This window comes from Amorphotheca resinae (assembly GCF_003019875.1).
Source record: "Amorphotheca resinae ATCC 22711 unplaced genomic scaffold M430scaffold_8, whole genome shotgun sequence".
NCBI classification, from domain to species: Eukaryota; Fungi; Ascomycota; class Leotiomycetes; order Helotiales; family Amorphothecaceae; genus Amorphotheca; species Amorphotheca resinae.
In genome coordinates this window covers 376995-403425 of record NW_020194478.1, presented here as the reverse complement: position 1 = coordinate 403425, position 26431 = coordinate 376995, and the positions used below count along the sequence as shown (strand labels likewise).

Sequence of the window (26431 nt, the reverse complement as noted above, 5' to 3'; positions counted from 1 at the left end):
TTAAACTTGGCAGCCATATTTGCTTTTCAACATGGAAGTTTTACCAGGAAGCCGCACTGTACAAGATGGCTGTCTATTGCTCTACTACAATATTGCACTCTCTATACGTCGGAACGCAGATGGTCACGACAGGAAAAGAGCTCTAGCAAGAAAGCAAGCTTTTTGCTCTACAATACATGCTCGTCATGCGAAGCTAAGTTCCATTTGAGACTCGAATCGAACAAGCTGCAAGTCATGTGACAATTATGAATCGAATTTGTATTCCTATGCAATTGGATTCTTCGTGATACCATGCATCAATCTCCCCAATTCCATAACGTCTTTTATATCCTCAAGACCGAGGCACAGCCTCTCAATCTCCAAACGTCTGCCATCATCAATAACGTCCCTGGTTAGTGACCTCCACTTCCCCACGATTTCTTCATTCGTCAATGGCGGATACACTCCTCGTGGGGCATCAACGAGTGTTGTTAACGTTGGTTTGTCTCTAAAAGTTACCGTTGCCCTTTGCATCGCCTTTTGCGTAAACTCGGTGTTGTGGTGGCATGTCGTCTTATTCACCAGATCCCAAACAAGGTCCAGTTCCAGCTTATCATGTCGGAACTGCGCAGCAAGCACCTGTCCATGAACAAGCTGAGTTGCCGCAACATAGGCATTGCTCATCTGGGCTCCCGTTGCTGTCAATGGTCTTGTGGGCTTCCAGCCACCATGGTGATATGCCGCTTCAGCCATCTCAATTCTGATGCTGGTAATGCTCTCGAAATCCTTCATTTGCTCCGGATGCTCTTCCTGTAGCTTCCTTATGCAGTCCACAGTACAATGTGTCCCTGCCATGGCTGCGTATGGCTTCACCCGAACACCATAGGTCTGCCATTTTGAACCCAATTCTTTCGTGATCTCATCTGGTAGATACGGCGGATCCTGTCCTGAGCCCTGGCCAAAGGTCGATAGATATCCCCCGTAAGGCCGTTCGAACACCTTTTTGATACCAACGTATCCACTGCGGGCCATCAACGCGGCAAATAACCCATTCCGAGCAGCAAACCCATGCTGCATGCGCTTCACCTCACTTTCATACTGAGCAGACATGAGACCGCATGCTTGGGTACATGCAATACCGATTGCATCTTCAATGAGACTCGCGGGTAGGTTCATCAATTTGCATACTGCGGTAGATGAAGCTGGAGGACCAAATACAGCACCACTGTGCCACCCCATAGACAACATGTGCGTTCCATAAAGACCATTGCCTACTCTCGGGCCTACCTCCAGTCCTACCAGATAGGCGAGAAGGAACGAAGCGCCATCAATTACAGGACCGCCCACATTACTGAGGTGCTCCACAGCCGCAAACAGGGCAGGGAGAAGGATTGAATTTGAATGCAGTGGAGCTTCGCTATGCCAGTCATCGAGCTCAAAGCCTTGAATAAAGGAGCTGTTTAGCAGCGCAGCCGACAAAGGGCCTAGTTTCTGCGATAGTTTCAGCATATACCGCAACTACTACCCCAAGATTGAAACTTGTCTGAAGCAACTCACCCTATCCCAGCCAAAGACCGCTGAGTCCCCAGGTGGTTCCATCTCAAAAATAGCATTCGCTGCCTTTTCAGACCATGGTAGATGTGCGCCGATAAGCGCGCACGCTATACCATCGAGCAGAAGATATTTTGCTCGGGTCCGCACATCTGAAGGGATGTCCATGAGAGTCAAGGAATGCACCCAGTTGCAGAGCTTGCCGGTCGGTCCTTCAGGGTCCATTGGCTGGCTTGACGATTCTGGTGAAGAAGCCATTGCGTATATTCAATCATGTTGCACATATCCGACCATGCGCACAAACTCTTTTAAAGTATTTCAGCATTTCCACTCGATCCATCACAGTCTACGTTTACAGCGGTGTAGTTGTGACCGATCTTCCGTGATTGTCTTATATCTCTGGAGTTAATGTAGCCAAGGGCCGGTAATCACGTGACTTTCTTGGTACCTTGCCTTAATGGAAGCGCGCCGTTCACGGGCCGTTTGCGGGCCGAAGAATGATTGGATAACGCACTTCCATCCGCCGAAGCCCGTTGAATTTTCCGGCGCTAGGAACATTTAGTGCCCGGTCGGTCTCAAGCGGCTGACTGTCCGACTGCAACTACACTCAGCATGTACATGATGTACAGCACCTGATAAGTAAATCACAAACATCATCAGATATCAGATATCAGATACAGAGGTCATCGGTATATTCTCACACTCCCTTTGAGTACAGATTGCCACCAGCTGCAATATCAAACTCCATAGCCTCCTTCAAACCACATACACTGAAGATCTCCCTTGGGCCCGCCTTGGAATCGCCCTTGATCTGGACATCTCCCGTCTCCTTCAGCTCCTTCGCCGCCGCAGCTACGCCTTGATAAACCGGCGCTAGAGCAAAGCCAGGGAAGATGATGATCTTGAAGCCGATCTCTTTCGCCTCCGCCACCGTCATCTTCGGCGTCACACCCCCGGCCACCATGTTCAGGAGTACCGGTGTGGGAGCCAGCTCTTCACAGACACGTCTTGCCTCCTCCTTGGACGACACTCCCTCTAGGAATGCTACATCAGCACCAACCGCAATGGCTTTCTTGAGTCTCGACACCGCAGCTTCGTAGCCGAGGGATTGCAAGCCATCAGTGCGGGCAATCACCACGATATCGCCGAGCATCTGTGCACGCATGTTGACAGCAGCTCTGATGCGGGAAAGAAACACCTCTTCGTCGACTAGCTCCTTGTTTCTTAGATGGCCGCAACGTTTAGTGACGACTTGGTCCTCGAGGTGAAAGGCTGCGACACCCGCTTGCATGTATTGTGCGGTTGTGCGGCCAACCATCAAAGGCCCTATCAGGATCAGAACTCAACAGGAAAAAGGTGGGCTTTGCTTCAAAATTTCTGTTTCCGTCTTTCTGATTCTTTTTTCTTACCTCCGTAACCAGTATCTGCATCAGCGATGAGAGGAACTGTCCTGTCGAGACCCGCTATCATCTCGGCGTTTTCTTTCATGTCGTTCAGAGTAGCCACTCCGAGATCTGCCATGCCTAGCCTTGACATGGTGGTGCCAGCACCGGTCTTTGCAATTCCCAGATTCATCAGATTTGTCAAGGGGTTCTTGGATGGCTCGATTCTCACCATGTACAGACAATCAAATCCAGCCTGCAAGGCAATGCGGGCGGTAAATCCGTCGTAGATACCTGGACATACGATGATCTTGTCTTTATCTGCGAGCATCTTTCGTAATATCGCAGCCGCCGACATTCCGGCTGTCTCCTTTGACATCTTCAGGTGGCTTTCAGGCAATATGAATGTGAGTGAGGACCAGCAAGTGTTGACACCACAATAAATAACGCGAAGATATTATATGAGAGGATGGAGAGTATGTATTCTGATAAAATGCGATGGATTCTTGTCATTAGGTAAGGTAGACCAATCATCATCAGAGCCGCTGCGGCGCCGGAACAGAGGTCGGCCATGCCATCAACCCACTTCTCCGCACTTCAACAACCACTACTCCGCATCTTAGCTACCATGTGGCGTTTCGGCGTGGACCTCATATTGCCTATGCTCCCTGCACTTCATGCCCACCTTTCCGAGCGAAGATATACGTGCAGCGCGTATGGATAAGAAAGCATAATTTCACACAACCTTCTCGTCTTTCTAAGTCCGCCTCCTCGGGATTTTTGTTCAAAATCTTTGTTTATAATATTGCCTCGAGAAGTATCATTTATAGACACTACGTGCCGCCTATTCTGAACCTGTCATGACAAACATGATGGCGTCCGAAATCCAAATTCATGTTGAAGACGAACCTTCCCGTGGTACAGACCAGCTTCTGACCCACCTCCGGGAGATCAGGAAGATAAATTTGGCGTTAAGCCAAGACTCTTCTCGTATGTCTTTCACTTGCATATCCACCTGATGTTGCAGAAACTGCTCACTGATTTCTATAGCATATCATCTACAGACAGCCGGCTTGCTAGAGCAGCTTCGGTCTCTACCCGTTATTCTCTCCGTCGCCGGATACAAACGTGAAGCCGAGATCCTAACAGATGTATACTCAATCAGCATTCTCGCGACGGATTTTGGTGGCCTTGGTCTCACTCCAGCCCAACAGCTAAGTCCCAAACAAGAGGCAGAACTTCTCTTCCTCGTATCTGCATGGCTAGAATCCTTGAATTCAGCAGACCGAAGCAAGTCGCCTCCTGAACCTCTCACCTCACGGCCTAAAGGTAGAAGAGGCATGACGTTGAGCGAAAAGATCTTCGCTGCGCATGATATTGAAAGGAGGGGCGAATTGAAGCCAGGAGATATGGTGAGAGTGGACGTTGATTGGATTATGGCATCTGAGCTTTCGTGGGCGGTATAACATATTCATCTTATAAGTTGAGAATAACCAGGCTAATAAGAACAGGGTATGGAACGTGCATACAATTCTCTGGGAAAGCCAGGAATTTTTCGAAATGACAGGTTCTGGCTCGCGGGTGATCATGTCGTAGATCCGCGGATCAAGGCTGTGCCTCAGGTTAAGGATCTTGTTGCTGCCAGTGAAAGAGCACGAGACAACTTCCGAATGACGGAGTATCAAGGGATGAATGTACATTGACCTCAGGAATGTGTCCTTGATTGGTGTTCTGACGCATCTTAGTACACTATCATGCACACGGAATTCTGTCGAGAACGAGCCCAGCCAGGGATGCTGGTTATTGGCTCTGATTCACACACATGCTCCGCTGGATCAGTCGGATGTCTCGCCATCGGTCTTGGTGTCTCCGATGTCACAATGCCACTGATCATGGGAGAGACCTGGTTCAAAGTTCCAGAAAGCGTGAACATCCGGCTCATCAATGCCCCCGGCCCAGGAATTGGAGGTAAAGACACGATTCTATATATAATGAAAGAATTGAAAAGAAACACGGTGGCTGCCGACAGGGTGGTGGAGTTCACTGGTCCGGGAGTAGAGCATTTGTCTTGTGATGCTCGTTTTGCAATTGCAAACATGACAACGGTGAGTCATCCATTCAACTGTATGATGTGTTCTGATAGCCAAAAGGAATTTGGCGGCATCACTGGAATATTTGTCCCCGATCAAGTGACCTACGACTTTATCAATCGACGCAAGTTGTCTCACCACAAGAAGAATGCCGCATATTTTCGTCCTGATGAGGATGCGGAATACGCCTCGACTTATGTCATTGACCTTGCTCAAGTTGAGTCTTTTGTCGCGCTGTACCCAAATCCTGATGATGTTGTTCCCGTGAGTAGGATTGAGGGGACACATCTGGATGGATGTTTCATAGGGGCTTGCACGACTGCAGAAGAGGATCTCATTATTGGCGCCATGGTTCTCGAAATTGGATTTGGGAAAGGACTACTTCCGATCAAAGAAGGCAAAAGAAGGGTAGTTCCCGGCTCGTTGCCTATTTTGAATAAACTGAAAAAGTTGGGCTTTGTGGATATCTACGAGAAGGCGGGTTTTACAGTCGGAGTCCCTGGCTGTAGTTACTGTGTCGGTATGGGTGCTGACAGGGCTGGCGAGGGCGAGGTGTGGCTTTCATCACAGAATCGCAACTTCGAGAACCGTATGGGAAAGGGTATGTATGGAGACGATGAGTAGGAGCCAGCACTAACTTATGAAGGTGCTATTGGTAATCTCGCATCAGCCGCTACCGTAGCAGCATCTTCTTTCGCGATGAAGGTCACCGACCCAAGACCTTTCCTTGATGGCATCGATCAGGTTCGATTGCAAACGATCCTTGGTTATCGTCAGAAGATGGCATCAGACAAGCCCACCTATGTCGAGCCTAGTGGCACTCCAGCATCGAAAGGACCTTCAAGTGCCTCCACACAGACTTCGACTGGAATTCCTTCACCGCAGCCACCAGAAGAAACCAGTGTTACTTCAGACTCCACTTTCTCATCAGATAACCTTCGAGGAAAAGTACAGCGTCTCGGCGATTTCATCGATACCGATGCCGTAAGTCCTATCCTTCCCTCCCATCATCAAGCGCTCACAAGCTAGCTCGCTCCCGCCGAAATCCTCACCCTCTGCAAAACCAATGAAGAATTCGGCCAGCACTGCCTCAAGCACACGCACCCCGACTTCCGCTCCCGCGTCAAAGACGGCTATAACGTCGTCGTAGCCGGACGCGCCTTCGGATGTGGCAGCTCGCGCGAAAACGCCGTAAGTGCGCTCCTCGGCGCCGGGGTCATCTGCGTGATCGCTCGCTCGTTCGCTTTTATCTACGGACGGAACCAGCCGAACCTAGGCTTATTAGGAATCACGATTACCGACGAGAGCTTCTACGAGGCCGCAGTCGACGGGGTAGAGATCGCGATTGATCTGGCGAGGCGCAAGGTCGTGCTCGCGGGGCGGGAGTGGGGGTTTAAATTGAGTCAGATGGAGAGGGCGTTAATCGAGGCAGGAGGAATCTCTAGCGCGTTTAGGAAGTTTGGAAAGAGGTTGTTTCATGTTATGTGTGCGCCGAAGGGGCGGGTGCCGGGTAAAGATATTACGATGGTGGATGGGAGTTGTGGAAATGGCGCTGAGATGCAGTGGTAGATAGACAAAGAACCTGAAGTGAGAGTTGACGCTTGTGGAAGTTGTATATACGCCTAGGTAGCAATATAAATAGCCTAACAAGTAAACGGCAAACCAGAAATCTCGAATCCAGAGCAATATAGATCCATTCCCTGGCCGTTCGACACCGCCACCACCACTAATCAAGGTACCTTAATATACGTAGCCGATACTACCTACCTATGATAAGGATTCGTATATACGATTAGTGAATACCTACCTCAATCAACCGATCGTTGTCAATAAATACATTGTCCATTGCCATTCCATCTAAACCACTGTCATTATCATCAAGTCATTCCGATGCCTTGATTGCTTTCGTCCAAAGTTGCCTATCAATACTCCGGAGTTGAGTACAGCCAAGGTACGATGGCTCTTCCAGCAAGTATTAGATTTGCTGGGAAGCCATTCGTGCGCTTTGAATTGTGGGAGTAGAGCATTGGTAATTTGACAAGATTACTCCCGCTCTAGGCATTTATATATATGTCTAAATACCAAAGCGAGGTCAACATGTCCTCCCTCCTCTTTCTTTCTATGTCAAAGTTCAAAAGAGAAGTTCGACATGTATATATTATTAATCAAGACCAGATACCTCATGCCCTAACAATCAACAAATTCAATAGCAGATACAGTACAGTACATACATACATAGTGTAGTATAAATACAATAAGTCATCAGAATCCAGAAGAAGTGCAATCCTGAAACTTGATAACTTTAGAAATAAGAAAGAAAAGAAAAGTCTTGAGTTATATTTAGTTAGAGAGATGAGTCTTGATAGAACCGAGACTTAATGTAGATCTGTAAGGAGATAAATACACACATCTAAAACTCCTTCCCTACTAACCCAACTCTTAAAAACCGTTAAACTGGTTCTAACTCCAGCTCAGAAAACACGACAAAGAAAATAAAAGGGGATATCGAAGTCTTTGATACTACCATCAGTCCTAGCTAGATACTGTACTATACAATACCTACCTACCTTACCTATTCTCGCGTTTTTTATGGTTCGTGGCTAATCAATCGTCGTTGTTAGTTGATCAATCGTCGTCAACACCATTCTCATTGTGATCCCCCAGAGATTATAACTATTCACTTACCTTACATAAACTTATTTCCTGATACAATCCATAGCGCTGACGCTCGTACAGTCAGTCACCTTAAGTTATATAAGGATGGCGTTTATGTATGATGGCCGGTGGGAGAGAAAATGCAATGGTTGGAGACGGCCGGCGTGGGACAGAACGAGGGCAAGGGATTGATCATTGATGAAGCTGCTGGACATGATATAAGCGAGGGACATTACCTGAGTTGCTGGGAAAAGGGGAAAAGGGGAAGCGAGCCGCATAGCCGAGAAGCACGTGCTTGGAATACGAGAATACGAAATACGAGAATACGAGAAAAAGCAAATGGAATTCAAGGTACCTACCTAGACATAGATGAAACACTTTGGCATGTGACGTGGATTGCAGATGCCAACCTTAGAGATGAATCACATGCAAATGGAGTACGGCCATAGTAACGTTTCATTCAACCATCTGCCTATGTATAAGGTATGTACGTACGGATCCAAAGCCTCAAGATGTGAGGATATTCTCATTTAATTCATCAACAGAAATCGCTGCCTTACTAACTCCGTTATTCAATTCCCAACCCAGCCGTGCACCCATTTCACCATCCACTCCGGCTTGACGCCCTGCAGCTCCTGGAGCTGCTTGCTCTCCGAAACGGCCTTCTTCACGTCCATCTTCGGGAAGATGTCCGTCGTCATACCTTCGTAGAAGGAGAGGAGCTTGATCGCCGGATTGACGACCAGCATCTTCTCCAGCTCGCTATCCTGCACCTTCTCGGCGGAGGCGCGCACGCGCTGCAACCAGGTCTCGAACGGCACGGCCGTGATCTTCGGCTGGCCCTTCGCCTCCGCGATGGTCGACAGGGTCTCGATTACAGATGGGAGGAGAGTGCTCCACTTCGTGAGGCGGGGGTTGTGAGGGTGGAAGACACCCGCACCTGTTGACTTCTTCGGGGCGAGCACAAGCTCGATAATCACCACGGCGAGCAGATCGACAGGAACCCAGTCGACCTCGTCGTGGGAGCCCCCGATGGACTCGGGGATGACGCCAAGGTGCAGCGAGCTGATGACAATGCTGGGGAGCCACTCCCATTTGTTCCACGAACCAGGCTTGACGGCCGGGCCGGCGATCTGGCCGACGCGGGCGAATTTAAGGTTGAGGTCAGGAAGGACGGTGGAAGCATGGTCGATGATACGCTCGGCGAGGTATTTACTCTCACCATAGCCCATTGGAAGAGGGGCCGCGAGATCCGTGATAACCTCTTCGGGAATAGGAGGTCCGGACAAGGAACCCACGGAACTGATAGAGGAGAGGAAGATCAATGAAGGGGAAGCAGCGCCAGTTGCTGAGAGCTTGATGAGGTTGACCACTCCGGTGAGTTGGGGACGGAACGTCGACAAGGCGATGTTGAAGTTGACGGGCCAAGCGTTGTGGATAATCTCCGTGGCGCTGGCACGAATCTTTTGATATACCTCTGGCTCGAGGCCAAGGTTGTCTTTTGAGAGGTCTGCAGACAAGAACGTGACCTTGCTGCTAGGGAACTCGGTTGGAAGACCACGAGCCCCGTTTCGTTCCAATTGCAGCGCCCGGGAGTCGGAGCCTCTGTTCAGACAGTAGACATGTGACACTGTGGCATCGTCCAAGAGGATCTGCAGAATGTAGGAACCAAGAGCACCGGTGGATCCAGTCAAGACAAAGACTCGGCCATGGCTTGATGTACCGTTGGACGATGGCTTACTCTCCTTGGCATTGGCGATCACATCAACCTGCGACTTGTATTCCTCGAGCATGGTCGTCATCTCTTTCTGCCGAGACTCTTGGCTGGATTCTTTCGAGAGGTTGTGCTGAGCTGCGATATTTTGAATTGCCTTTGTGAGCGAGGCAATCGAAGGGTTGGTGTAGAGCGAGGTGATTTCAAACGCGGAAAGCGCGAGACCTTGCTTTACGTTTCGCGTCAACTGGATAGCTTGTAAAGAGTCCATTCCACCGGTAAAGAAGTCGTCATCATCCTTGAAGCTGTTGGATGTGATCTCGAGAATAGTCTCGCGGAGGAAGGACGAGACCGCTGCCGCGTCCTGGATATCAACGCTGCTTTTGACGCCTAATGGCAGAGCCGAGGCTGCCTTCTCGGCGTCCTCATAAAGAGCATCGATCTCTTTGGTGTAGAGGGCAAGGGTCCCGGGTCGCTGCACAGTTCCCTTTCCGGCCCGAAGCATTGGCTTGTCCACATCTGTGAAGAGGATATGTGATTTTGAAACCTTCGCATGGTGAGGACATTCTTGGTTGGCTTCCTCGATTGTGGGCCAGATACGTTCAATAGCTGCAGCGCGTTCAGCTGTCGTGAGACGCTTGTCCGTCTCCAGTTCAATAAGGAGCGCAGCTTCGAGTCTCTGTTGACCGACGACCAAAGCCGAACGGACCTCGGGGTGCTTGGAAACGTGGAGTTCCATGGAGACGGGATTGGTCTTCTCTCCGTTCAGGAAGACAATAATGTCGTCAGCTCGGCCCCGATGCATCCACGCATCTGGTACGGTAGGGTGGCGTTCATAGAGATCCTTAGTGCCCCATTTCTTAAGCTCTGGGAATACTTTAAAGATAGGCTGCTCCTGCTCAGGGTCAGGATGTCGAACAATGACTGCTTCATACAGGTTCTCAGATCGCTGCTCGAATTCAATCATTGACGCGGGGTCATATTTGAAGTACGACCAGCCATCAACGGGCCATTCCTGGGGTCGAATCGACGGTAAGACGCCGGCTTCAGTCATGCCTACGATGGTCCAGAGCTTCATCTTTTTCGCTACCTCCTCGCCGACTGCCGACGGGATAGCACCACCGGCATAGAGGATCGATTCAAGGTGCTTCGACAAGAAGTCGAACATCTCGGGGTCGTTATACATCTCCACGACAAAGGGCGGGGCTAGGAACGCAGCGTCCGCAGTTGTGTGTTTGAGGCCCTCCATCACGAGCCGGGCAGAGGGGAATGCACCCGACAGCGGATGAATGATCTTCACCTGATTGAAAATACCATAGATCAAGGACGTGAACAATCCGGCGGCCTATTCTGAACGTAAGTTAAAGTTCCTGTTTCAAAGAGAAGCAAACGTACATGAAATGGAGGCAAGATGAGGAACAATCGAGACCTGGTAAGTTAGATTAGCCATGTCTCCTGTCGTTCAATCTAGTATAACAAACCCAGCTAGGGAGTTCATATAACCAACGTATCCCTCCGGTGACTCCATTGTACCCCAGTAATACGCACTGGCGGCATAGTCGTGAGTTAACACGATTGGCTTTGGCAGGCCTGTGGTGCCGGAAGTGTGCAAGATCGCGAGGGGCTCGTTTCGCGCGGCCGCAAAGGTCTTGTTGTATGGATAATGAGGGTACTGCTTGGTGAGCAGCTCTTCGACACTGGGAACTTCAATAGTGCGAAGCTTGCAGGAAGAAGTGATTGCGGTGACGGCGGGGGGGTATGGAGAGGGGGTCAACATGACCTCGCAGTTGGTGAGATTGAAGAGATTCTGGTGGGCCGCGAGACTGTTCCGGGGAGAGGATAGGAGCAGCTGCAAAGAAAACGAAGTCAGCAATGTTACTGGACACTTCAGATCCCAAGGCGCTGTCTCGAGGATAGCCACGGAGAGGATTCACGCACCTTGTATCCCGCCTTGACAGCTGCCAACAACAGAGCGTTGTATCGCAGATCGTTGGGTCCAATATAGGCCAAGGTTGGGAAATCCTTCCCTGGACCCAGGATGTCGTGCAGGTGCCATGCCAGACCGTTGACAGCATTAGCGAAGAGGGCATAGGTGATCTTTCGATATCCAGCCTCATAGCTGGTTGCGGAGTATGGATACTCGGCGTACAAAGCATTTGCTTGGAATTTCGCCAGCCCATCGACGACGTTGACGAGGAGCTGCTTCTTCTGGACGGGGCGAGGAGGGGTGACAGTACCCTCTTCGAACACGTAAGAAGCCATGATTGAGAGGGTTTCAGGGGAATGCTGATGGATGGAGAGGTGGTTTAGAGGAGTGAGCACGAGAGGAAGAAGGTTGGGGGGGGGAGAGTGGGAGAAGGGGGCGCCTCAAGAGACTTGAGAGCTTCAAAAAGGAGGAGAAGAGGTGACAGACAGAGAGGAGAGAGAAGAGAAGAGAAGACAGAGAGGAGATGCAGAGAGGAGAGGAGAGAAGAGAAACGACTCAGGGGAAGCCCATCCGGTATATATATGTGTCTGTGTGTATATATATATATACACCTTACACACGTGGGCGAGACATCAGTACGGTCGCTGAACAGTCGACTGACAGACGGTCGAAAGTCGCCAGGAACCGTTGAAAGCCGCACCAGAACCCCTCGCCCCTCCCTCGCCCCTCCCCATGGGTCTTCTGCAGCTCGCCTTGCATGGGGGCGAAACGCCGTCGGCACAAGAGGCGACCAGTGCCGTGGTATCCGTGCTTACATAATCACGGTAGCTGTCCCGGGTAAAGAATCAACTGGTCGACGTCTGACATCGAAGAGGGATTGTGGAGAAAGGAGTACGAGGAGGATGAGTAGGAGTCGAGAGGAAGTCGATGTGGATGAGGATATCTGGTCCTAGGGCTAGGGTATGCTCTCTCTCCTTTAGGTAAGCTCTCTCTCTACATCCTCTACGTATTTCGATGCCGAGGTCCCAACGAGGGCAACCCAAATAGGCAGTTTCGCACCTCACTCCTCAACCTTCGAGCACTTTCCGTTTTGGTGCTGCTGCTCTAGCCCGTGCTCTGCTAGGAATTGTAGTGCTTGTGTCAGATATGCAATAATTATACCTTATGCAATGTCAATACCTAATTATATACAATAGTTATGCTTCCCTCGGAGCGTTGGAGCCGACAGTCGCACTAGTATGGCACGACCAAGTAAGGAAAGGTAAGGTAAGGGAGGTAAGAGAGCTTAAGACTCAAGGACCCAAGAATCCAAGTGACCCCCACGGAATCCATGCCGCTCGACGCATAACGCGTAAAGTAAGTCATAACGCTTCTCCTTATCCCTGCACCGTCGTGGTGATTAGCGCGCGTTCCTCCAGCAACCGTCTGGTGGGTGGTGGATGGCGTTGGCTTGGCTTGGATGAGGTTGGGGGGGGGAGGTCCACTGAGAGTTGAAAGCATGGGTATTCCCGTGTTATCTGCAATCGCCATGTTGCCTTTCCTGTACACTGATACTTCGAACCGTCGGTTTCATGCTGCACGTAATTCCTCTTCCGGCGTTGTCAACATCCTACTATACAGGTAAGGTAAGGTGAGCGCCGTGAGGGAAGGGTTCGTTCTATTCTTGGCTGACACCGGATAGCCACACCCGTGGAGGCGTAGCGATCCACTATATAAGGTTAGTGTCAACGGCCGCTATGCTTATCGCGGACCCGGGCCGACTATTTCTCCGCCCCATCCTAATTTTTCCCGTTCCAGTCGGAGACTTCCGTATCGCTGCGAGTGACATGCCCTCTGCGTTCGACGAATAACAGGACGCGAGGCTCCAGACAGCAGAACCTCACTACTTCGTTGTCCCCTCGACTCCAGTCTCCTCTCCACCGTCCGCTCCTCGTCCTCTCCCATCCACCCGCCCTCTCCTCTCCGCTCCGCCATGGCCTCTCCTGCGCTCATCACCCTCGCCGCCCTGTCGCCCGGCCTGACCTTCCGCGAGGCCTTGTCTGGTGTCCTGGGCAGCATCAGTCTGGCCACCTGGATCTTTCTACTGGTACGTCATGTCATGTTGTCGTTGCCGGCGGAGACAACTGTCGGGTATAACAAACAACTGACTGATGGGTCCCAGGTCCCACAACTCATCCTGAACTACAAGACGGGCAGCGCGGATGGCATCTCGCTCGCCTTCCTCACCGTCTGGCTGCTGGGCGACGCAACCAATCTAGCCGGTGCGTCATATTTCCCTCACCAATCCCTTGTTGCCTGTCTGTCTTGTCTGCGCAAGGTCTGGGTGTGCGGCATTGCTGATCCAGACGGCCAAGTGCCGCGATCCCTTGCCTTGCCACCACGCTTCCCTTCCGCCACCCTTCCATGGCAGGTCACGTGCACCTGTCACCCGTCAAACTGACATGAGGTGCTTCCAGGGGCCATCTGGGCCAATCTCGTCCCCACTGTCATCGCCCTGGCCGTCTACTTCTGCTTTGCCGACTTTGTGTTGATTTCCCAATGCCTGTATTATAACCACATCAACGCCCGCCGAGCCCGCAAACCCTCCACCGCCTCGACCGAGTCGGAGCACTCACCGCTCCTCACTCGCCGCCGGTCTTCTGCTCTGAATGCAGACCATCCGATCAAGGATCCGGGACAGGAAGAACTCGAGTCGGCCGGGAATCCATGGGTGCGCAACACGCTGTCCATTCTCGGGGTCATCGCCGCGGGCACGGCGGGCTGGGCCATCGCGTGGCAATCCGGCGTCTGGAAACCAACACCTGAGCACCGCGGTCTCGTTGATGGACAAGATGTCGCGGTAGGCGCGCAGGTCCTGGGTTATCTGAGCGCTATCTTCTATCTCGGGTCGGTCTCCCGCGTGACTTCTCTCCCCTGCCCTCTGCCTCCTGCTAACGATGCGGTTCCAGCGCCCGAATCCCCCAGATCGTGAAGAACTACCGCGAGAAATCCTGCGAGGGTAAGCCTCCCCTAAGATAACTCAGCCTTGCAGAGATGTATGGAAGTAACCAACCCAACCCCAGGCCTCGCCCTTCTCTTCTTCCTTCTGTCCCTCATGGGCAATGCCACCTACGGCGCCGGCATTCTCGCCCACAGCTTCGACCGAGAATACCTAACCACCAACCTGCCCTGGCTAATCGGCTCCCTCGGAACCATGGCCGAAGACGGGATCATCTTCCTGCAGTTCCGCGCATACGCCCCGAAACCTTCTGTCTCTACTTCAGCAGTCGAAGAACCCGCATGTCGCGAGCCGTAACCGGGCGTTTATCTCGCCGAGTTCTGGGATGCCGGGGATCAATATGCAGAGCATAGAACGCAGGGTTGCCAGCTAGGTCTGTACTGTATTTGTACGTTTCTTGCACCGCGGGAGTGGGCGGGGTAGGATGGTCGGTCAATGAAAATACACGTGTGCCATGTGCTTGCTTGCTTGCTGTTCAACTAGCTTTACGGAGTTACGAATATATGTATGTACCTTATGTATCAAGGATGAAGGACGAATGTACTTAAACGAATCAATTAACCCGCCTTTCTTCGAATACCATTGCGAATCTAGAACGAATCTATATAGCACCCTAGTTAGTCCCCATCCCCTGTAATCAAATAACAGTAAATTCGTAATAAGCAACTGCAGGGTATGGAGTAGGTAGAAAGGCAAGTGTCAAAAAAGTGTGGCGGTGCGTTGGTTTGTTTCCCCGCAATCTCCAACAAACATGCTGCATAATGCAATTTCTCTCTCCATCCTTAATCCGCACCTCACTCGCATCCTTCTTCTCTTGCTACCAGAAGATTAATTTTTTACCCAAGTTTTCTCTTGATCATCATCAATCATCCCTTTGTACCTCATTTCCACGCGCTCAGTTATCCTTCTCCTAATCTTCTGGATGAAGTTGAGCTTAAAAATAAAAACCAAAAGATAAGAAATGCATGAATAAGCAACCCCCCCCTTCCCGCCCCCAAAAAAACATGAATGACTAGGAACAAGCGCAAAATATCCAGCTCTGGGTAGTTAATTGGTTAGCAAAACTCTGTCTTTTATTAATTGCATAGCGGAAGGAGGAAGGTATTGATGATGTTTCTTAGAGGAGTTTTTGTATGTACCTAGGTAGGTGAGGTGCCTTAAGGTATGTGACACACATTGAGTATTCGTAGGTCTAGGTATCGTACCTAGGATGTAGAAAGCTAAAAGGCGCGGAAGAGATATGAATAGATGAATGAATGACTTAGGTTTATGATAGAGTAGAGGGATATATTATCTACCTTAGGGATAGTTGGATACTATTGTGGCTGCAAAATTGGAAGGAGATAGGTATGTCAGGAGAGTCTACGTGCTGGATACCGGATTTCATGGTGTCTTTTCTTGGTAGGATAGCAGTATGTAAAAAAGCATACAGTAGCAATACCAATCCCTTCTAGACTCCAGTCTTTCATCCCGGAAAGAAGCCCTGATCCTACCTTTTAATATTCGAAGCTCTGGGAAGAATCACGATCACACGTGATCCAACTACTCACGTGCCGCTATTCACGTGACAGCATACACGTGATATCATTTCCAAGCAGCAATTCTAGGTCCGCCTCGAAAAAGCAAGTTCGCATGCCGACAGCGAAAAGGGCCCTGGAAAAAAAAAAAACAGGAGATTCCGTGCGCCCCTTTTTCTCCGGTATAAAACGCGCGAATGCGAATGGAGGAGGGATAGCGAGTGGGAGCTATGTTCGGTCCGTCCCTTGGGGGAGGAACCGCGAGTCAGGTACGGGTTCTGTATCTGTGCTGTGGTCTGGCACGAAGGGGTGCTGGGCGATGGGGGAGAGGCTGATGTGATTGGTTATCGCGACTGGGGAGGAGATGGGCGGTTTATATTATGCTATAGATGTCGTGGAGTTTTATGGCTATTCGAGAGTCGTATCCCATGCCCATTATACGGATTTATATTGATATACCGCCAAGTCGACCAGTCGCAGCGGGGAGAGCGGTCAGGGTGGCCCCGCTTTTACGCTTTTACCCAATTCCATAATGCCATAAGCGGGATACGGGATACGGGATAATAGCGGAATAATAACCACGACCATACCACGTTTCCCCTTTCAACATCAACAACCTCGACCCTTTGACTTTTTCCTCCCCCCCCCCGTCCCCCCTTTCCATCCCATTTCCAAAGGCGATCCGCATACATGAGCCCGACTGTATGCCTTCACCTTGGTCACCTTTGCTCGCTTGATCTGATGTCTTGGCTTTCTGCTTCGTCGCGCTGCCGTCTGTCACTCCTTTAATTCGCCAGCGAGCCGACTTTCCTTGCTCCCTTGAAGTCATTGCCCACGCGTCTGTCGCGCCGACCGATTGACAATCGACGCTGTTAACGCCCGAGATCCCATTGGGCCCCCGTTGGATCGGTAGAGACACAGTAGCAGACGACTTGAGCGTCTGCGCTGGTCTCCGTGTGGTGAGTGATACCGGCCCCTGCAGGACGCGCCTGCAGAGCTCCCGAGAGCATCAGTTAATATCCACAAGTAACAATTTCTTCATCACATTCATCGCCTCCTCCTGCTGCAACAGCAGAGGACGGATCCGCAAACATCCAAGCATCGGAGCGGCCTGCATCGCCGGCCTTCTCGACCACCTCGACATTTGAAGGGGGCTCCTCGCCCGTCCTCCCTCCTCTCCCGGCCCCGACAATCAACGGCCGCACGCTCGATCTCTTGAGTACGCCGCCTTCCGCCCAGAAGACCGAGACGACCGAGAGCAGTCATTACTACACGGCGAGCTGGGGATCTCCATACCCGCAACCGGCCCTCGCGTCATCGAGTAACAACATACCCGGACTTAGATTAGGCAGTGATACGTCAGACGATTCGCCGATACGGCACCTCGAGTTCCACACGCCCTTCTTGCGACCCGCGCCGACGTTCACGAGGTCTCAGTTGGAGCCGGATTTTGTATCACAAGACGGATTAATCAGTGCCGCCGTGCTAGCGAACCGAGCAAGACGACCAGCTCAAGGCTTGACCGAAGATTGGATCCGCCAGCACACGGGCGGTGAATCCACCGAGCGCAGCAATTGGTTGAGTGACGGTCCTGGGGATAGTGAGCACTCTTCACTGAGCGGATCGATCTCAGGAGACGGAGACTGGTTGGGACAAGAGACCGACCCGAGAACCCCGACACTGAAGAGCTACCGGCTCTCGATTGGAAAGGGTCGAGAGGAAGGCGCCCAAGCTCTCCCCAGGAGGAACAGCACCGAGACTTTGAAGCAGGCAGACTTTACAAGTCCGGCGCATCCTACAATGTCCACGGCGGATGATAATGCAGTAACAGGTGCACAGATGGGGAATGAGAACTCCGCACCGGCCGAGGAGGCTGCACCCCCGGTTCCCCCCAAGGAGTTGCCCGAATGGCGTGCCGCAGCCCTCCCAGCAGTTGGTCCGGGAGCGCCCGCCACGCCCGCCCCTAGCGTCTCCCCGGCTCCTGTGCCACCTCGTCTCAAGAAGAAAGTGCCGTGGAAAGGCAAAAACATCCTGGTGTTGCTACCATGGGACGATGCGCGTGGGAAGTCGGACAAAGCGCCGCCACCGCTGACGCAAAAAGAGGTCGACGCCATGTTGAAAGAGTGGGAGGATTTGGGCTATGATACAAGGGGTTTCACTCTCGGCCCCAGCGAGAGTGTTGGGGAGGGAAACGAGGGCCAGAGTCGGCATATGTGGCCCTTGTTAGAGGATGTGAGACAGGAAAGAGCGCAGAGAGCTTTCCGAGTTAGCATCCCTGACCGACGAGGTAAGCTTTATTTTCTGGAATATCTATCTGTGCCTATCAATCACGCGTGGACCAAGCCTATGTTGAGAACAAATCTATCATGTCGTCACGACTGGGATATTTACTTGCGAAACTCCTATTTTCATGCTTCTGGCCCTTTATTGTGACGATATATATATCAATACTGATTGAAATTTATTAGCATGGGACGAGTACGTCAAAGAACTGGCAGAGGCCAAGTTGCGAGCTCTGGGAGTAACGCTCGGCGACGAAGAGCCTGTGGTAGCGCCCCCGTTGAGTCGCAAGCCGTCAGTGCACCAATATCCAGCATTGCCTTTCTCACCGCCCCTGCCTTCGTCCTCGGCAGCCAGTAGCCATGTGAATCTCCCCAATCCCTTCTCCCCAGCTTTATTGGCAGGGGCAGGGATGTCGGCCAGTCAAAGCTCTAACCCAGGCTCGATTGCCTCACCGGCTTCTCTGCAGTCTCAGATCCAAGGCAAATACAATCCGAGACAATCAATCTCCTTTGCAAATGGCGAGCACCCGTTCGGGTCACCGTTCCAATATCCCCAGCAGTCATCGCCGGGTTTTTGGTCCCCACAGCAAATCCTACAGCAGCAGGGTGTCGCCAGAGGGGGTTCGCCATCTCTGCAGAATCTCGGTGCAATTGTGCCTGGTCCGCAAGATGGTTACTTCCCGCAAGGTGATGTAGCTTCTCAAATGCAGCAACGACAGCAGCTCTTGCAGAACCAACTCCTTCAACAGCAACAGTTACAGTTAGGTACTAGAGCTGCGCAGCGTTTGCAGGAAGTTAGTGAAATTGAGGAGGAAGAACCGCCCAAGAGCCCCTCGAAAACGCCAGAAGCGAGGCAGGTCAAACATAATCCGAGTGCAAGCCTGCAGAAGGAAATTGACGATGCGGAATATCATTTGGAAGAGCAATTTCAAAGACAGCTTGAACACGACGATTATAGCCCACATTCTGATCATGGTGAAGATGACAGCCGGTTCGAGAAGAAGTCCGCTCTGCATGCTCGGAATGGCTCGTCTATGGGCGGTCTCGCGGCCTCTCGTTATGCTACTGCAGATGACTCTGAAGATGGGCCGATCCTGCATCATCCTCAACCGCATAGCCGAGGACATTCATTGTCGCAGAGACCATTCCAAGAGAACGAGGATACCTCGAGCGCTGGCGAGTCAAAATCCGAGTTTCTCAAGAGCGGCGATGCCTCCAAGGCAATGTCAGATATCGAGACCAACCCGAGTAATCTGGGCACTCCCATCCCCGATTTGTCTGGCAGCCTGCATAGCCGAGCTCTCTCGACGGCGAGCAATCCATGGGCCGACGTTCCGAGCCATAATGGAGATAGTGCTGCTGCACGTCGTTCGGGTCACACGAGTAATAAGCCCTCTATATCGAAGCTCAACGTAGGTGCGAAGGAATTCAAGTTCGACCCTACGAGTTCTTTCAAGCCAAGCCATTTCAACTTCAGTGGGAGCTTCAGTGGGAACAACTTCCAACCTCCCGTCGCGGCTTTTTCGGCCTTCGCGCCGGACATGTCTACATCATCTAGCCATTTCAGTAACCATTCTATTAACAGTGGAAAGAGCACCATCAACGTTGGGGCGCCAGCCTTCGCTCCTGGCCACAGCGAGTTCAACTTCTCTGCTTCGCTACCTATGTTCCGACCTGATGCACCAGCGTTCATGCCGATGAACTTTTCGGATTCCGTTGGGAGTGCTGCTTCTGGTGGCGACAACCACCACTCATCCCTCTTTGGGAACATCGATCTCAGTGCCCTTGGGATTTCCAAGCCGAGCAAGAAATCGAAAGCCATCCCGATTGTTCGTCCTGATAGCAGTCATTCGAAGAAGGTGGATGAGACCATGGAAGGTAACGATGGGCGCATTACTCAAGCTGAGGGTCGTGTCAAGAGATTTAGGGGAGTTAAGGACGATGCCGATTCCGTCCCGTTGTTCGCTCCTGGCATGCCGCTCACAGAGACATCTCGAGGGCAATCACCTCCAAAGGAGACCAAGTCAGCGGCGGTCACCCAAGCTGACAAGGAGAATTCAGCGCCTACTGATAGCAATGGAGCTATCCCTGACATACCCCCTAAATCCGATTCCCGGACTGCCAAGTCTCCATCAAAGGCTGAAGAAACCAAAAAGGGTGATGAGAAGACCCAGGAACCATCCAAGAAGGCTCACAAGAAGAATTCATTGTCTGCTACTGCTAAGCCATTTGAATTCCGCCCTGGATCATTCAGTTTCACCTTTGGTCAACCAGCGCAGCAACCCCCCTCTCCTGTTGCTGCTCCTTCTCTCCCCACTTCTGGTGGGCTCGCAGCTTCAAAATATGCGAGAAGCCCAAGTCCGCCTCCTGCTCGGGCATCACCCAAAGTTTCTCCTCAGCCAGAAAAGACATCCAAGTTCGAACCTGGACCTGGAAGCCCGCCTAGACAGCCTGCAGAGCAGCAAGAGGAAACTCCCGACCGGGAACCTACCTTTGAGGAAATCGATGCCGTCATGCGTCAACTCAATGAGACTGAGATGCAGGCCAATTCCCGAGAATCGAATATCCCGAGATGGCAGCAACCCAGCCCAACAAGACGTTTCCAAGTTCCGGAGCCGGAGACTTCCTCTCCCATCCGTCTACAACCGGAGAATTTCACCCGCGGCGATGCTCCCAGCCCTAGCCCTGGCAGATTTCACGCCTCACCTGGTGAGACAGGCACACACAGGATCTTTTCCAGACAACTTGATGACCCCTTTGTGGGCGAATATTCATCACCCGTGCGTCGTCTCAATACTTCGCATAGTATACCTGCTAGTGATTGGGATGATGTTGTCAGTGAGACAGAAGAGGCCAAGATCCGACCTCGAGCCCAGTTCTTCGACAACCATGTCAATGATCTCGTTGGCGGATTGCTAGACCAGAGACTGGATCCTTTGGAGAAAACTCTGGAGACAATCCAGATGTCCCTTGAGATGATGGCTGCCCGGGCTCCATCTAGCCGACGGGAAAGACGAAGCATCTCCGGCGCACTGAGTGACGCCGATGATGAAGATGATGAGGAGGGCGCTCCTCGACGATCGCTCAGCCCAAGACGGGATAAGAAGTTGGAGAAGATCAGAGCTATCGTCATTGAGGCTTTGTCGAATCACCAATCCCGACCTCAGACTGCAACAACGACCTTCCCTGATTCAAGCAATGTACTTGAGAAATTGGAAGAGATAAAAGAACAGTTCAATCGCTCCATGCATCTTGATTTCCGTGGAGATGATCTCAGGAACATCGTCGAGGAGGCTGTTGAGAGGCGCATGCCTGCAACTCCTAAACCTGATGAATCGGCAAAGGAAGCTGAATACCAAGCTCGCGTTGCGGAACTCGAAGAACGACTTCGTCGGGCTGATGCAACTATCGATGAGGAGATCAAGAATCGCCGACAAGCCGAGGAGCAACTTGCAAAGGTCTCGAGACAGCTGCATGCCTCGTCGGAAGAAGAGACTCGACTCCGCGCAGCTAATGCTGAAGTTGCACTTGTCAAGGAAGCCGAATTCAAGTCTCGGATTACGGAACTCGAGGAGAAACTCGGTCGCGCTGAGGCTAAGTTTGAAGACGAGACCGTGAACCGACGAGCGGCGGAAGATCGACTCGCCGAGATCCAGAGACAACTCCGCATATCGTCTGAAGAAGAAACTCGACTTCGGGATGCTATGGAGGAGAGAGAAGTGAAGATTCGCGAGAGAGTTGACGAGAGTGATGCCAAGGTAAGAGCCGTCGAGGAGTCTCGAGCCAAGACCGCAATGAAGATTGCTATCCTGGAAGCGGCGCAAAACAATGCTTCCAAGACTGAGAACAGCCTACAATCCCGGATATCCACGACTGAATCGGAGCTCCGGGATGCCCAAAAAGAGGTCCAACGCTGGCAAATGGAAGCCGAGCGCGCACTGGAAGCCGCCCGGAGACACAGCGAGGATGCCGAACAGGCCAACGAGACGAACAAGGGTCTCAGAGTGAGGATGGAGGCCCTGAGGACTCAGATGGAGGAAAGTATCCGAGTCCGTGAGGGGATGAGGGGGATGTTAACTGGGCTGCAGGAGGATATGGCACGTGCCGCTCGAGACATGGTCCAAGAAAACGCCCAACGAGCCAAGAAGGAGGCCGAATTGCTCGCCCGTCAAGAAGTCCTCGACGCCAAACTCCAGGCCGAAGCCCGAACCCGTGAGCGTCTGGAGAAGGAGATTGAGAGGTTGGAGAGTGGGGAGAGGGAGGGTATGCGTGCTGTAGCCGAGTGCAAGCGACTTGAAGCTCTGGTGGTTGAGCTGAGACAAGAAAGCCACAATGCCCAGAGGGACGCTATGCGGCACAAGCGCGAATTCGAGGAAGCTAGGGAGAGTGGTTTGAGCGAGGTGCAGCGGACAAGACGTTCTCTACAGGCCGAGATTGAATCCGCCAACAACCAAGTCAACGTCGTGCGGGAGGATCTCGAATCGCAACTTAGCCGTCTGCGGGCCGATCTCGACGCGGTCAAGTTGGACGCCGATACAGCGTCACAGAAACATGACATGCTTCTGGAGGAAGCCCATAGTTCCAAGATGAAACTTCTCGAAGACCTCACCCGGAAGCATGCGAATGAGATGGAGGACCTGCAGACGAACTACGAGAGGAAGCTCAACAATGCTGTTGAGGATGCCCAGAGATCGGAACAGCATTTGTTGGAGCGATTGAGTTTGAGCTCATCGAAGGCCGAACACCTGCAGGATCGCGTTCATCACCTGGAAGAGAAGTTAGAAATTGCCAAGAAAGCAGCAAATGCTGCAGCTGCACATGCCAAGGCTACTCGATCAGCAAGTAGTTCGTCAAGTCAACCGGCACCTCTGCAGAAGACTGTTTCACAGAACCTGGAGTTGCCTGAGAAGATATCCCCTCAGGCGTTGAGAGAGTCAATCATAGTCCTGCAAGAACAGCTTCAAGACCGCGAGCAGAAGATCGAGAAACTGGAAGCGACCATATCGTCACTCGACCCCGAATCTGCAACCAAGATCCAGAAGCGCGATGATGAAATCCTCTGGCTCCGCGAACTCATCGCTGTGCGAAAGTCTGACCTCACCGAACTTGTCTCGAGCTTGGAGACTGAGAATTATGATCCCAACCAGGTGAAGGATGCAGCGATCAGATTGAGAGCGAACCTGCAGATGGAGGAGCAAGAGCGGGAGAGAGCCATGAATGGTGGTTCTGCTCTCAACCTGCCCAATATCGCGGCTAGTCTGAGAGATGCTGCTGCTTCTCCTCGAGTAGCGCAAGCGGTTGGCCCCCTCGCTGCTGCATGGGGAAACTGGCGGAAGAGCCGCGCTGATTCCAACCTCTCCGAGGCTGGATCGACGCCACGTCGGAACAACAGTCCGGGTACGCAGAGCTTTCTGGGAGGTCTACTAACACCGCCTGCGAGCTCCTTGAGGACCCCTCCGAGTGGTCAGCCAACGGCGTTTGGATCCACGGGCCAGAGATTCACGAGCGCCCAGCTGGCCAATCGCCCGCGGGGTGGGAACATGACACCTAAGGCCAGAGAGAAGCTGCCAACGCGGGGCGCTAGTAGTGGGTCCGCAGGACCATCAACGCCCCCGATGATGAGGCAGAGTAGTTATGACGCTGATGCTCGCACGACAGAGATCGGCGAGTTCGCGTCTGATACCGGCTTCTTTGACGACGAGGCTGACGGGGACGGGGATGAGGGCTCCATCTACGGAGGAAGCCTCAGATGACGCCCCTCGTCCTTGGTCTCGGAAAATTTCTTTTGTTAACACGATGTGAAGGTCGCGACTCCAGCGAGGATGGTCGTCCCGAGGAGGTGGTGGAGTGGAGGAAGCGGGTTGTGCAAATATTAATAACATACCATACATAATAATACGACCCGGCGCGGAAGGAGCAGGGAGGCTAGATTGATACCCCTTCAAGTTGAATGGATGGATGGATGGATGGAAGTTGTTGTTCGTTAGCAGCGAGTCAGACTGATATACCCCTATCGCTTTTAGTTTTTATCAAATTTTCCTTTGTCCTGCTTGATTTTTTTTGTTATTTTCTTGTTTTGTTTTCTTGTTTGTTGTCCGAGTAATTGATTGATTTGATTGATTGATTGATTCTACATGCACAGCGTAGCGAGGTATGTTCGATGCATGGATTTGGATATGGATGGATGGATAGGTTATATGGACGGCTGCGGTTATATCTATCTATGCGTTTGAATAAATAACGTAGTATAGCTGACTGAATACTAGTCCTTTTCATTGAAAGTGTGAGTTAATTGAGTGAGGGGTGAGTGAGTGAGTGAGTGAGTGAGGGTTGGTTGTATGTGTCTGTGGAATGATTTGATTGATTGGCATGTCTGTCTACTGAAGTACTAATCCTGCTTTGTTCAGAAAGGGAAATAAGATAGATAAGTTAGGTACCGTGTCGTGATCCTCACCCCCTCTACCTACCTAAATTGAAGCATAAGGTACTTTATAAAGAGACTTAGCTCTTATAAGCAGGCTGTTTTTATACTAAAGTATTACGGACGTATATAGACACTCCAAAGTCTTTCAAAATCCCATCAATACTCAATCAAACAACACCTCAGCCAAGCGCTCCTTCGCCTCTTTCGGGTCCCAATCAACCAGAATCCGCTCCTTTGACTCCTCCATCTTTCTCTCCACAAACAACTCCATAGCTCCTCTTTCCTCCTCACTTAACAGATGTACTCTCGTCTTCCACAAGTCATGTTTCGAGACGTCGTCTGTTCCCCTCTCGCCAAAGAACCTCTTATCCAAATACTTCCAGAAGATAGTATCAAACGCCCAGCTCTTTCGCATCGCATAATTAAGCCAGAACCGGCCTGTTTGCCAACTCTCGCGCATGTATGTAGACAGTGAAGAAGAAAATGGCATAGGATTTTTGGATTTCGATCCGTTGCTTTCCTCCTCAGCCTCTTTCATGGCTGAGAGCCAGGTCTTTAAGCGGGTGTCGTATGTCTGGGTCCAATTATCGATGCCTGAATGCCACATCTCAGGTACATCGAGTAGGAGCCACCAAGGTGGATCAAGCACAAATTGCGTAGGTCCAACATATGCGAACTCCCAGTCGATAACCGCGACGATATCGTTGAATTCATTTAGTAGGATGTTGCCTGCTCGAAAATCATCGCACCAAAGCCGGAAACCGCCTGACGCAGCAGGAGTCGGGGAAAGGTTCATGGGTTGGGTTTTGGACTGCGCAGACCAGTCATCCTCCGCGAATCCAAAAGTCGAGAGGCGGCCTTGTTTAGCTAATTTATAGCATAGTTGGCGCGCTACGTATTTGTTTCGGCAGTCGTCTGCTGTAGAGACGAGATCGTTGTGTTGGAACACGAGCTGTGCTATATGCATCTCTGCTAACGCAACGTACCATTCGTCAGCAGTCTTGTACGTCTTGTCCTCTAGAGGAAGAACCGCTCGGGGAATGTTGGCGAGCTGGATCATGTTGTTCATATTCTGAGTGATAGGTCGTCCGGCCACGGAATAGGAGCCGTTATCAGCTTCGACTAAAGACCCGATACAGGGGAAGCTGGGTTGTGAGAGCTGTAATAGACAGCGCGCCACTTTTTTGTAAAGCGTCTTGAGCGTGGTCTCTGAGATGTTAGGGTCCAGAACATGAGGCGTATCAGGATCATCGCTAGGAGTCCTCAGCGCGTGCGACAAGGTCCACCGATTTTCGACATGTTGTAGGATGATGAAAGGCCCAACGTCGGAACTCTGTCCATAATAGAATATTCGGGGAACTGGGACCTGAGTATTTTGCCTAATATACCTTGCTATTGTAGCCTCTCGAAGGGTCTTTTCCTCTGGGAACTGGACCAGATTAGGGCAGGGTAGTCGAACCATGACATCGGGAGAGACTCCTTCGAGGCGTATCCTGTATAGAATGTTGTATCCGCCGATAATTAATGGCGATATTAAGGTTGCACGTTTCCCAAACTTCTGCTCTACGAGGGATTCTGCAAGGCGACAGGTAGATGGGTGTCGAAGCTGTTTCTGGGATTCTTCCCAGGCCTCATCGTTTTTGTCCCATGCAAGGTTGTCGAAATCTTCTCGATCGTCACCCATTTTGGCTGTTGTCCTCTCAGATGATGTCTTGGTTGACGATGGGACTAAGGGTGATAGAGACGACACGGCGTAAGAAAGACGAGGGTCTGTATATATGCCTCTTTTCCCCTCTCTTAAGCTAGAGAGGCCAGTATTCAATGTGTACTCAATTCCTCCCCCCTTGTCTATGAAGGATTCGGGGTCTATGCAAAAAGATTGTTTAAGCACAGTTTTGTATACACTGCGTCC

General features: G+C 51.4%; 7 protein-coding genes across 7 annotated transcripts; 3 read left to right on the top strand and 4 right to left on the bottom strand.

The window, feature by feature from the left end:
* Positions 1-264: 264 nt before the first annotated feature.
* On the bottom strand, positions 265-1755 carry M430DRAFT_104935 (hypothetical protein; the record flags this gene model as incomplete). The annotated part of the gene is made up of 2 exons (XM_024860969.1): positions 265-1470; positions 1537-1755. 2 exons carry the CDS (start codon positions 1753-1755, stop codon positions 265-267), a joined length of 1425 nt encoding a protein of 474 aa, XP_024719493.1.
* A 472-nt stretch (positions 1756-2227) lies between these two features.
* M430DRAFT_104737 (hypothetical protein) lies at positions 2228-3270 on the bottom strand (the record flags this gene model as incomplete). The annotated part of the gene is made up of 3 exons (XM_024860949.1): positions 2228-2856; positions 2940-3084; positions 3145-3270. 3 exons carry the CDS (start codon positions 3268-3270, stop codon positions 2228-2230), a joined length of 900 nt encoding a protein of 299 aa, XP_024719492.1.
* Positions 3271-3772: 502 nt separating this feature from the next.
* Positions 3773-6661, top strand: M430DRAFT_67533 (hypothetical protein; the record flags this gene model as incomplete). The annotated part of the gene is made up of 7 exons (XM_024869294.1): positions 3773-3902; positions 4047-4372; positions 4424-4606; positions 4658-5017; positions 5063-5603; positions 5649-5986; positions 6032-6661. 7 exons carry the CDS (start codon positions 3773-3775, stop codon positions 6569-6571), a joined length of 2418 nt encoding a protein of 805 aa, XP_024719491.1. The 3' UTR covers positions 6572-6661.
* A 1568-nt stretch (positions 6662-8229) lies between these two features.
* On the bottom strand, positions 8230-11633 carry M430DRAFT_104565 (hypothetical protein; the record flags this gene model as incomplete). Its single annotated transcript, XM_024860936.1, has 4 exons — positions 8230-10716; positions 10767-10800; positions 10853-11220; positions 11310-11633. 4 exons carry the CDS (start codon positions 11631-11633, stop codon positions 8230-8232), a joined length of 3213 nt encoding a protein of 1070 aa, XP_024719490.1.
* Positions 11634-13270: 1637 nt separating this feature from the next.
* On the top strand, positions 13271-14593 carry M430DRAFT_104244 (hypothetical protein; the record flags this gene model as incomplete). Its single annotated transcript, XM_024860913.1, has 5 exons — positions 13271-13384; positions 13460-13559; positions 13755-14184; positions 14247-14296; positions 14361-14593. The coding sequence occupies 5 exons, from the start codon at positions 13271-13273 to the stop codon at positions 14591-14593; spliced, it is 927 nt and encodes a 308-aa protein (XP_024719489.1).
* Positions 14594-17613: 3020 nt separating this feature from the next.
* Positions 17614-23848, top strand: M430DRAFT_104822 (hypothetical protein; the record flags this gene model as incomplete). The annotated part of the gene is made up of 3 exons (XM_024860958.1): positions 17614-18100; positions 18282-21625; positions 21689-23848. 3 exons carry the CDS (start codon positions 17614-17616, stop codon positions 23846-23848), a joined length of 5991 nt encoding a protein of 1996 aa, XP_024719488.1.
* An 834-nt stretch (positions 23849-24682) lies between these two features.
* Positions 24683-26203, bottom strand: M430DRAFT_20201 (hypothetical protein; the record flags this gene model as incomplete). The annotated part of the gene is made up of 1 exon (XM_024864245.1): positions 24683-26203. One exon carries the CDS (start codon positions 26201-26203, stop codon positions 24683-24685), a length of 1521 nt encoding a protein of 506 aa, XP_024719487.1.
* Positions 26204-26431: the final 228 nt, after the last annotated feature.